Source organism: Calypte anna, chromosome Z (genome assembly GCF_003957555.1).
Source record: "Calypte anna isolate BGI_N300 chromosome Z, bCalAnn1_v1.p, whole genome shotgun sequence".
NCBI lineage: Eukaryota > Metazoa > Chordata > Aves > Apodiformes > Trochilidae > Calypte > Calypte anna.
The window spans coordinates 11,479,755-11,492,369 of NC_044274.1; the positions used below are offsets into that span (position 1 = coordinate 11,479,755).

General features: G+C 40.5%; 1 protein-coding gene across 1 annotated transcript in view; it reads right to left on the reverse strand.

The window, feature by feature from the left end:
- Nucleotides 1-219: 219 nt before the first annotated feature.
- Nucleotides 220-12,615, reverse strand: part of CCBE1 (collagen and calcium binding EGF domains 1) — a 100,936-nt gene continuing 88,540 nt past the window's right edge. The window contains exons 7-11 of the mRNA XM_030467279.1: nt 8,225-8,345; nt 6,066-6,205; nt 5,937-5,972; nt 5,234-5,269; nt 220-4,260 (exon numbers count right to left, since the gene is read on the reverse strand). Coding sequence (XP_030323139.1) covers nt 4,027-4,260; nt 5,234-5,269; nt 5,937-5,972; nt 6,066-6,205; nt 8,225-8,345 — 567 coding nt within the window. The 3' untranslated portion in view covers nt 220-4,026. The remainder of the gene's footprint in view (nt 4,261-5,233; nt 5,270-5,936; nt 5,973-6,065; nt 6,206-8,224; nt 8,346-12,615) is intronic.

Sequence of the window (12,615 nt, forward strand, 5' to 3'; positions counted from 1 at the left end):
TCCTGGTAGTGGAGGCAGATGTGAGCCTTATTTCCAAAATACACAAATTGCTTTATCTGCTAGCACTCCCACCCCCGTTGTCCTCCTAGCAGTGCTTGTAATTCAGCTGCAAGAAAACTGCTGAAAGGCAACATAAGGAGGTTTCATGCTACTGGACCATTGAAGCCAACATTGCTGTATTTCAGAGAAGGGATATTTAACAAAAGCAGATACCAACAGTGTAAGAAAAAATAGCTTTGTTATTATGAATACATCATAAAATCACAATCATTTTATACACGTTTTAGCATTTCATATATAAATAAAGTGAACCATATAGTTACTGGAATGTGTACTAGGAACAAACATACAGACTTTAATGTGAAATTAACAAATCCTTGGACCCCACCCCCATCTTTTGTTCCCTCTCTGGGGCTTAGCATATTTTGAAATACTTCAAGGAAGAAGGTTCAAGCTGTGATGCCAACAATAACTCCAGGCATTACCTTAATTCCACTTACAATCATTTTTTCTCTCCTTTTCCTGACATAGCCTGACAATATAGGAACTCTGTGTCAGTATTCCAGCTTTGCAAGAAAGACTAATCCTGTATCTACTTAGCACAGTGTTTAAAGAAAAAAATTTCCAAGCTTCATAATTCTGTTAAAACCCATTAACAATCACCATTCTCCCATCACTACACACTCTTGCAAATGTTTTCATTAAATAGATTTCTAATATTAATAAAATAACAAACTCTTTATTATCCTTCTGCTTATAACCTGATGTCTTAACATCAAAATAAGATTTATTTCTAATAAAATTATACATAGTATTTATACGAAACAAAGTTGTCATGTGCATGAGTCTAGCATTGAAACTGGGCGTAAGTGTAGCTGATACTACATTCTTTTCTTAGATTCTTGTGAAGGGGAGGGTGTTGTTATTTTTGGGACCATATACGAATAAATAATTTGCAAGGTAAAGACTTCCCTGGCTCCCCAGTGACCAAATTTTTAACTGGAAATTATTTCGGCTTTAAAAAAGCTTCGGTATCCTAAAGAAAACATCACATTTCTACATGAGTGTATGCAATTTATCCAGAAATCTTAACGAATTGTTTCTGATACAATGTGTTATGAAAGTTATCATATGGTTAATCAGAGGTAAAAAGAAAAAGGTCTATGCAGGGAGGACACAGTCAGAAGGCTGAGCCTTTCTGTCCAGCTGTGCTCAGAGGGGCTCACCCTGCTGGAGAAATTCCTGGATTTCTCTTTACCATAGTGTCCCCCCCTTTCTGTTGGGACTCAGCCAACAGATTTGGGGCAGGGACTCTGGAAAGAGGAGGGTGAAGCACAAGGACAAACCCAGGTTTCACTTTGCTTCACCTTTTTTACGGAGTCCGTGTGTCTGTTGGAAACCCTGCTCTAGACTTAAACCCAGTGATCTCTACTCCAGAAAGGGAAGAGACTAAGGTTTCCAGGTTTCCATTCAGAAATTCACACAAGCATGTGCCAGCTTTTATGTTCATGGGTCTGTAGGACAGCTTTCTGTATTTACAGAGCAGAAAAAATACAGATGTATTTTATAAAATAAGTTATTGATGTATTTTATAGAGGTATTTTAGATGTAGATTTTTAGATTAGATTTTCATAGATGTATTTTATCTATTTTTCTGATCTACCCTCAGAATTTCCCTTCTCTGGATGTTTTAGCACAGCAGGGTAAATTGTCCCCTTCCCCTGAATTTGATGGTCTGTAGGAACTTTGGCATTTGTCTGTATTTAGAAAAGCAGAGATTAGGACTAAAGTAAGTGTCTTTTTTTATCACACACCTTCTTATGGGGCGGGGGGGCACAGACTTGAGTTGTTACGTAGGAAGTCATTCATCTAACACATTATTCAGTACCTGATGGTCAAAAAAAGCTGCAGCTACAAATTCTCCAGTGGGAATCAACCTGATCCAGCAGGTGATGGATAGGATGTGGTAGTGAACTTATGCAAGAGTTACATCATTTTCAAGAGTTACACATAGAACATGTGACATTTAACAAATTTAAGATGCATATTTTTAAATTATTTATAACTACTTGCCTGTTTGAAATTTAGAAAAATAAGGTGTAAGTGCCTCACTTCATGGTGTCTTAGAGGTTTCTTTCAGACTGCTGCCTGCCTCTTTTGGCCACGCTTTCCTTCCCTAAATCTCAACTGATTTCCCTCCTACCTAGTTCATGAGACTACTTGGATCAGCAGCTTCCAAGGGAGCTCCTCCCAGAGAAGCCCAAAAATGACAGGGTGAGAGCACTACAACTATATATATATTTTTTTTTCTAAGTTATCCCCTTGATTTGTAAATATCGATATACATATAACATGAAGAAGAAAACAGAACATTAATGTTCTTAAAGCTAATGCCCTTGCTTGTGGCATAGTGACAGCGAGGAGATGGGAAATGATTAACACATTCTCTTAAGATAATACACAAAAGAAAGGTCTAGGCAGCCAGCTGTTCATAAAACACGACCTGTACTGGTGGTGTAAAGGTTGTACTAACTAGCTTTAGGGCCAAAGAATATGGAAGGAAACCCAAACCTTTACGGCTGATTTGAAAAGGGCCTCCTTATATTTTTACCTGTATTTATTATTTTAGAACTTCCAGCTCTGAAAAGCATGGCAAAATGATAATTTTTTTCTTCGCATTTATAACATGGACATGACCCAGCACTAAACATACTGTAGAAGTAGCAGCTACAAGGATACAACATTGAAGTTTTGTGCTTAACATACTCCTTTATCTTCTAAGCATGGCAAAGTCCTCAGCAGCTGTGGTAGTCCAAAAGAAATGGCACCGTACATCATCCATGAGGTATGGTCTAACTTGGGCATCCAATTTTCCAGTGTAAAAAAAGGGCAATCCCTTTTATCCCCCTTCACCAATATAGGATCCCATGTGCAGTACCTCACCTTAGCCATCCATGTGGAAAAGTTTTGTCATGTGCACTCCTGCACCTACTCATACTCCTCATACACCCAGCCAAATACACTGCAACTCCGTGTTCCAGTTCCACTGATACCATTTTAGGTCACCCTCATGCAGCAGAGGAACAAAACAGATGGAACCTCTTTGCAAACATGAGGCCTCTCCCTGGTCTCGATTTCACTTGGATTTCAGCATTTCACCAGTGGAGGTCAGAATCCAACTCCTACTGCAAGGCTGGGATTGATTTTGTGCTTGCCAATAAGCCCACTTGATTCACTTATGCTTGATTTTCCCGCTTTATACATTTCCTGTTCTTCTGCTCACCTTTGTGTAACATATCCAGCATGGATCTGTTGAGTAAGGGAATCAGCCTTCACACTGAGCAATGGGAGAACGGCAAGGGAAAAGTAATATTAGTTTAGGACAAACACATCTTTTTAACAAAAAGTCAAATAATTTCCAGATCAATTTTTTGATCCGCATTTTTTTTTTTTCCTGCCATGGTGAGGCATAATACAAGACATTTATTTTACAGCTGGCCTCTGCTATGAAACAGAAATCTACTTTTCACACCCTTCTTAGCCTGGGGACAGTAGCTGGAGCCTTGAGTTCAGTGGTATAACATGTATATTATACAAGTATTGTATATATATTATACATGTGTAGTATACAAGTATGGACCAAGATTTTCATTAATGACGTCATTCAGGGATGATGTTCATCTACCTTTCTACCCCAGGCAAAATTTGAGTACCAGGTCATTTGGGCATAGAATGCAAGGTAGGCAGATGAAATGCTGTGGTCTGCACCATTAGCTGGAGCATGCCTTAACTGTATTATATATTAACAAGATTTTCTTTACGGTATAAGTACAACACACAGTGCTTACTTGACGGTATGGAGTTACTGCAAGGAGGCTACCATGAACCAGGAAAGCTACAGCACAGACAGCATGGTTGGGGAAAAACAGAGAGAAAAGTGGGAAATAATACAATATATATTTTACATTGTCAGTGCATTTTTATAACAAAGCACTCTAAAGAGGCTCTATTTTTCAGTAGGTGTAGCTAAGGATGGGCTGCCTTTTGTATCCTGGAGTCTCTGGGTGGTGCCCGTGGTTTGTAGTCTTCTCCAGATCCAATATCTACTGTGTCGTGATAGTTTGTAAATTCCTGAGGTAATGGAAACTCCTCTGTTGATGAATGAGTCCTGTGTCCAAACACTCTCTCTTGCAGCTCAGCGATGTCATTTCTGATATCTGCCATCATCAGCAATAGGAAATCAAATGAACCTGGTGGGCCCTGCAGTCACAAGGCATGGTCATTAATAATAATATTAATCCACTTCTCTCTTACCGTTTTCAGATTGGATGATATAATAAATCATGCAGGGGTAGCTCACTAAAATACTGATTGGTATTAGATGCCAAAATTTAATGGTTTGTTTTTGAGTAAACCTGCTCAGGAAACGATTTTCAAGAGATGTTTTTGCAGACAGAGCCTACATTTACACAGAGCTTAGCCCTTTTGTTACTTTGCTATGTCTGCCTCTGGAGGGTATCTTGACACCTCATGGAAATACAGGAGATAAATCTTGGTTTTCTCCAGGGAATACCAACAATGCTGATACTTGAAAAGCATCTTTTCATTATGGTAGTCTCGCTGCTGTCCATCACTTACTAAATATAGTGGTAATTACAGTGCAGAAAGTATCCATCTGGTTTTATGTGATTTTAGAAAACCTAATTTCTTTTTTAGCTCACTTCACACAGTAAAGCACACTGTTTAATAATGAGGACACCCTGCAGGACATATTCTTAAAATCCATTCCACCAAAGAGAAAATGATGTAAGAAATAAGGTTTTAAACTATTTCACCTGAAAACAGATTGCAAATATTCATTCTTCTCTTGTTCAAAGTCTATAGCTTGCCAAGTCACCGATGGAGAAGACAGGCAGGAATTTAAAAGCTTCCAAGGATTCCACTCCCATTAGGAGTGGTGGCTGAACTGCTCTCTCTAGCACTCTGCCCAGGATCTCTCTCATGCTACTGCCTTTCGTTGTAGGGCAGAGACTCAGTGTCACACCCATCCAGGGAAGAGGTGTGTAGGCAAAACTTGGATGAAACCAGGTAATTATTTTCCTTTCAATAACATTTTCATATTTTCACTGTGCTCTTGAAACAGGAGAGGGTTTTTCCCCCCTCTCTTGTCTGACCTGTTGTTAGTAGCCAACACCATTCTGTTGCGGAAATTCCTCCTGTAAGCAATACTTACAGGTATCCCCTTTGGTCCTGGTGCACCTCTCTCGCCCTGTAATCAATACCACCTTAGTTAGTTCACTGTAACTAAAGGAAATGAAAGAATCACAATTTCCTCAAGAATTCAGATTTCCTCACTTACTGCTCACAGATCAAAAATCACCATCTTACACTTGCTCAGAGAAAGAAAAGAAAGTGAAGGAAGAATGCACAGAAATCACCACGGATTCTAATGGGAGCAGAGTTGGGCACAACTCTCATACTTCTCAGAGACAATAAAAAGTAGACCAGTTATCAGGAGAAATTCACAGGCATCTATATTTCTTCATGGAAAAAGAGTCAAAAGTGAGGAAAGGGAAAGGGAAAGGGAGAGGAAAAAGGAAAGGGAAAGAGCAAGGGAAAAGAAAGGGAAGGGAAAGAGGAAGAGTTAGGGAAAGGGAAGGGAAAGGAAAAGGAAAAGGAAAGGGGAAAGGAAAAGGAAATGGAAAAGGAAAAGGAAAAAGGAAAAGGAAAAAGGAAAAGGAAGCTGCTTGACAGGTAGCCTGGCAGGGCTAGAGGAATAGCAGAAGGAAGACACAAAGGGACAGGACAACAGGACATTTTCATTTTATCACAGGAAATGAGATAGTAAAAGGGTGTGGCTGCAAGTGTATAGATGGTCTCTCTAGCAAGCCCACACATCACAGGCCCATGTTATGGAAAACAGTACCTCTCCTCACCTTGCTACCATCTCTCCCTGGGGCTCCTGGTGGGCCCTGCAAGAGAAAAGAAAGTGTTCACAAGGACATGAGAGGTTGTAGATCTAAAGGAGAATTGTGCAATGCACAGTGGGAGGTGAGAATACTGACCACGGGGCCCCGTCTGCCCTGCTTGATGTGTGATATGTCTGGAGATGGACCCATAGGTCCCATTGATCCACGAGGGCCTGGCTGTCCAGGAGGTCCAGGTGACCCAGGAACTCCTTGACTCCCTTTTGGTCCTGGAGCCCCTGCAATCAACAGCAAAGGTTACCTGCCAGGGGAAGCCCTCAGGACACTTCATCAATGCAAGCAGAGGGGACTAACAAATTTCTGAACCATTCAATGGACTGGTTGCCTTAACACACCCAAATCCACAACAACATAAGCAACAGAAGTTACTTCTTGTCACAATGGCTACAGGAGAACTTAACAAAACAGTCTGTAAATAAAAATTATGTATGCAAAGAAGCTGAGACTGCCACTGCCAGGCGGTTAGATACACAAACTGGAAATGAAAAGAAAAGAAGAAATGCCTCATTTTGACACAAAATGAGAAACATCTCATAAAAAGCAAGCCTCAGAAAACTCATGGATATGTTGGGTCAAAGGCATCTACATGAAAACCACTGAAGTATGCCTCTTCTGGTGGTGGGTCACACCTCTCTTTTTGGCTACAGTACAGTAGCCAATGTCTTTGGGGTAAAAAAGGCTCTGTTCATCCATTTTGCTTTAAATCCCTTTCAGCTTCTGCTTCTTCAACAGAGAATGTTAGTTTTTAAGACGCACACAGGCAGCAAAGCATGTTTAGTTTAAGAGCAACACTATGAAAACCAAATCAGAAAATCAGGAACCTGAAGCAATATTTGCACAAAAATAAAGACCACTGAAGTGTCACTAGCTGAATTGCTTTATAATTAGAGGGGGAAACACTTTTCTTTGCAATGAAGGCTTCTGAAGAGCATAGAAAACGAAAGGCAGTGAGTAAAAAGAGTTTGGCATGATAGAATACACATAATTAGGGCTTTCAAAAGGAGTAAAAGAGTTAAAGAGTTCAGTGATGAACTTCTTAGACTCAATGCCACACTGGATGGGACCCTGAACAACGTGGCTTAGTGGAAGGTGTCCCTGCCCATGGCATGGGGATTGGAGCTCGATGATCTTTTAGGTGTCTTCCAACCTAAACCATTCTGTGACTCTATGACTCCTCCTGAAGACTCAGCTGCCCTGTTCCTAAGGTCAGAGGAGGTGGTGAGCAGGGGTGGTTTTCAAGAGGAGAAGACAATTCTACAGTACCTTGGAGAGCTCAGTCATGGGTAAAGCAAATGGAGGACATGCAGGGCCAGGCCTAGGATAGAGAGATTGCAAGGCAGCACACTGTGCATTTCAGAGTCTGATGCAGAATCTCTAACCACATTGTCCTCGCACTTACGATATACAGAAGACTGAAGAAACTCAGCCTCCCAGAAAAAAGACTCAAAAAACAAAGCAAGACTGCGAAAGTGGGGACAAATGGGGGGAAGATCGGTAAGGAGTAAAGCAAACTTCCTAAGGAATATCAGCTAGTCCCCTATAACAATCTTGCTGAAACCCAGCACAATGCTGATTCCTTAGATTTATCACTGAGCCAAAATTAGATCTGCATTCAGCAGAGTTTGCAAAATTTTTAACATAACTGGGTGCAGGTTGCAAGGTGTCTGGTTTAAGTTAGAGCTTTAGGAACCCTGTTTTTCCCATTGGTTCAACCTTAGCAAATAAGGTGCGAGTGGAGTTTTTCTTTTCAGATCCCTTTTGAACATGGAACACATATAAAACCAACAAATGAATCCTTGCAAAACAAAGCAAGGAAAAATAAAGCAGTTGGTACAAACCCTGGAAAACTGAAAGCACATTTTTCTGCTCTAATAATGACAGTGAGCTAAAGCTGAAATGAAATGGAGAGTGTTTTAAGACAGAGTTAAAGTACAAGAAATGACAAAGAAGCCAGCGAGGCATGCCAGGGAGTGGGAGAAATGTAACACATATAGGACAAACATAGCTTGCATACCAAGAAACACAAGGAAACTAAGACATAATGATGGTGTTATACATCATAGATGGCAGAGGCTCACCATAATGAAAAGATAGTATTCTTAAATTTAGCACCAACACAGATTTAATAATAACAAATAATATGAAACACATGAAAACCTATCACATTAAAAGATGGAGCTTTTAATTTTTATCTATGGCAGTACTGCACATTCATATCCTTCTGATCTGTATCTTACCTGGAGGGCCTTGTTGGCCGGGCTGGCCTGGAGGGCCAGGGATGTATGCATTAGATGCAAGCACTTTTTCACCAGTGATTTGCTTGCTAAGATCAGCAGCATTATTTGGTAGCAAAGCAACCTGCCAAAACCAAAAATCACTGTAAGCTGTTCATCATTCAGATGAATAAATTCCATTCTTGGTTTCATGTAGACAAGCAGCATATATAAATATTTAATTGAAATAATCAGGGAAAAATATGACTGTGAGAAGGCTATGGCAGATGTTACACCTAAGCTGTGCTCATCTGTGCGATTCTATGATTTTCAACTACCAAAATTAAGTTTTCTTTAAGCTCCTGCCATCTTTTCTTTTCTCAAGAAAAACTGTCTCCCTGGCCCTGCAATGGAATGTCCTCACAGAGAGTTCAACCAGCTGGAAGGATGCCTGGGGACTCTTGCTCTCAGGTGACCAACCACCTTGAAGAAATCAGGTAAGACACCACTGTCAGGGAGAGTAACAGTCTCCAGTGCCTTTCCATGGGATGTTTTGGATGCCCCATGAAGTCAGTTTTTGCAGAAATAGTACCCTTCTCTGTCTTACATATACAGGGTGTGTGCGTGTGTGTGTGTGTGTTTGCATGTCTAGGGGATCCTAGACATAATCTACATATCAGGTATCAGATACCCAGGCTCAGGCTTAGAAGGTGCCACATGAAGAAACATGACACTGTTAGGAAAAGGCGTTTGTTCATTATGGTACTTTTCTTTGCCTGGAACAAGCAAACTAGTAGAAACCCTTCCCGTGAGGCTGTTCACCTTTCAATTCACTATGAAAATACTGCAAGTGAATCCAAATGGAACATAGGAAAAATTCAGGAGATACAGAGCAAAAAGTTGTCAAAAAAATGGAACCTCACAACTGCTTAGATCTTCTTAGGAAACCTCTTTTTCTTTATATGAATTTTCCTCCTTTTATTTACTGCCCTTTCTCAGGACAATGTTTGTTCTGATATTTAAGTTTTCAATTGCTGCACAAGCCCATAACTTCTCACAGGTTCCAGTGAGAACCCCAACCCCCCTGTGGATCTGGCTCTTTACCCATACTAATTAACCCAACAGGTCTGGATCTGCTCTGCATAGGGACACAAAGCTAAAGTAAATGAGAATGTAGGAATAATTGCACACTGTAGCTTAAAGTGCCATTATCCATAACAATGGATGTTTAATTATCCATTAAACATTAGTTTTCCCAGATTGAATATATCTAACAATTAAATGTATTTAGAAATAGTCTGCAAAAAAAGAAATTAGTCACTCCAGAGACAGCTGATTCTCTGGACAAGCCAGGAGTAAAGAAGTCTATTAGCAGTGAGTGGCTGCAAGTAGAGCTGGGAATTTTGCCCTGCCAAACAACTGAAGAGCTATTTCAGCAACACCAGGACAGATCTATCCTGGGTGAACTTAGTTGTTCCCTAAATGAATTTGGCTCACTGGACAATTCCATGATGGATTCTACAACATCTGTGTGGGGAGAGCTGCATTAAATAAAATACATTATGGCTCCTGCTATCTATCAGTGCTTTTAATCAGCTATTTGCAATTCCCTGTGAGCTGTTCTCAAGACTCCTGCTTGCGACTGCAATTATTTGATATACACCTTCCTGCCCCTAGTGAAAACCTGATGTTTACAACATATTAAAAAATAATGCTATGCACTTGTAGTACATACTATAACTGGCAAATTTGTTTTGGCAAACAAGTTGTTAGTTAAGGAATGCACTTCAAGGGCTGCCAGCGCTGCTTGCAGTTTGGGGTTGGATGCAATGAACACTTCTGAAGGAAGCAAAAATAAGAAAAAAAGTTGGAAATGATGACACAGTTCCCGGTCCAAACTGGGACCAAAACATCAGTTCATTTTTTCAGACCAGAATTCAAAATGTGATGACAGGAATACAGGGAGTTATCAGCCATTTGTGACTCAGGTTTTGGAAAGCATTGCTGCTTCAAAGATGAGTGCACGGAAGGCAAATAAAGTAACATGATGTAAGTCTTACAAGAATTTGTTAGATACACGCCACCTATCCAGAAATCAGTGGCTATATGAGGTCAGCACTTCACAGAAGCCCCATAGGGTGTTTCTTATGTGCTTACTCCTATATATCTGATGCTCACATAGACAATGGATATCCAGCACAGCTACTGGGATGCCCTTTGTGCTGTCATTTTTGGTTTTTCCAAGAAAAGCATCTGCTTTGTTTACCAATAACCCTGTAGCTTTCTCAGCCAACATCCCAGCCACTGCAGCACAGCCCAAAGCATGGGGCTGCTAAAGAAAAAGGGCAACTGTATGGGTGACAGTTCCTTACATGTGGGACTGAAGAGGAAAAATAGGTACCTGGGAGGTCTTGTAGTAACACTGGCCAGGGACCAGCATGAGGAGGTCCAGCCCCATTCAGCACACTGCGAAGTTTTATTTCCCAGGGTGTGCCCCCTATCCAAAGCTGTATATGAATGGAAGATTGCAAGGACAACTTCCATTATATGAAACAAATCAACCAAGAGGTCTACGAGGTCAATGCTGCCAAAATGAAGCCTAGACATAGAATTTAATCCTGTGACCACCTGAGAGAGCTGTAACGTTGGGGTAGTTTTTGTGAGAATATTTTCAAGTGATACCAGTGTTTCTCCTTAGGGGTGACTAAAGTTGAGTGACACATTAATTGATATCCTCCTTACAGCTTGTATTTAAATTTCTGATCAGATCTTATTTTGGGCATCTATTGCTATCCCTGCTGGTAAACAGATATCACTTAGTATATAGTCCCTGTAATTAATACTCTTCAGTTGATATTGCAAATGGCCAGGCTGGAGTAAAAAAGTGCATTTATTGACAAAGACTAATCCATACAGAGGATTTGGAATTGTATTATTTTCTGTTGCTTAAATACTGACTTGTTCCTGAAAGCAAGGCTGTTTAAACAACTTTGTAAGTTTTTGAAAAATATAACTGCATAGCTGCTGTGAAAGCATCTATACATACTTGCTTCCCCACAGAATTAGCTGGACCTGAGGCATACACTAGGAGTGCCAAAATACCCAGGCTCTGGTCTAACTCACTGCTCTTTAATATCTTCTGGACAGAAAATGGTTGTTTCATACACTGGGTCAAAACTACATGTTTTTGATGTTGACTCACATCCTCTTAGGGATTTGCTATCCTTACTGGCCTACTTTTTATTTCACCTTTTAACTGAAGCAAGATCTTGGTTGAGAGTGACCTTGACTTTTTCTGTCCACAGCTCCAAATCTTAATGGCCCTTGGAAAATATTGTTTTTCTATATGCGTGCAAACATTAGTGAGGGTAAATTTTAAAGAAAGACATTACTAGAATCAAGACTGCCATATGTTGTGTTGCATGCAGTGGAGTTTTGGGCGGTTTCTAGGAGATCTGTGGTTTAGATGACTTCGACAGCGCTTGACAGAAGCAACGTGGAACATGGCTTTCTAATTAAGATGTTTAAAAAAATCTGTGGAGCAGAATCCAGAAATGCTCCAACTCCAACTGCTCAAGTTCTTTCTTGTTTTTTTTATTAAATTGTTGGCCATGTGAGAGATAACTTTCCCCTAGTTTTCCAGCCTTATGCTCTTCTTCCTTCCAGCAAGGTCAGAGATCAACATAGGACTGCCCACAGCTCCCAAGTATATTGGGAAATTGCACCCCACTGGATGACCATGCAAGGTGACTTTCTGTTTCTAATCTAAGAACTGCTCTGTCCTGAATCTGCAAAGGATGTTGCCAAAATACCAAAAAGGTATTCGTGCCATCACCAGAGGTAGCAGGATTTGAGTTCATCTTGGCTTTTCCTATGGAGACACAAAACCACACATCCCAGTTCCAGAAATATACCCGAGTTCCCAGTTGTAGGGTTTTCTGGACTGGATCCTTCACAGGCTCCTTTGCTAAATATAATTTTGCATAAAGTTTATGAAATTTGAAAGCCTTAGTCACAATCTGAAGACTCAAGTCCCATAAACTATCTAGGGGACAGAAATTAATCATTCTTTACAAAACAAACAAAACAAAAAACAAACTTGGACCATAGATATTGAGACATGTCCTCCACAGAAGAAACTGGCCATGGGGAGCAGCTGGTGAAGCATGAGGGTACATGACTCTCTTGGCAGAGAAAGGAGCATGAGACTGGAGCATGGGCAAAACTCTCCCCTCTGTGGGATAAAACAGCTGAGACCATCTCCTCCAGTTCTGTGTGAGGCACAATCCAGTGGGCTCCCTCTTAGGATTTCAAATAGATCAGGTCCCACTAGGAAGATACCTGTGAAAAATTTTGTCTATAGACACTGATGGGACTTAGATATGAGGGAAGAGTGAGGGGCTTTGTGTGGCTTC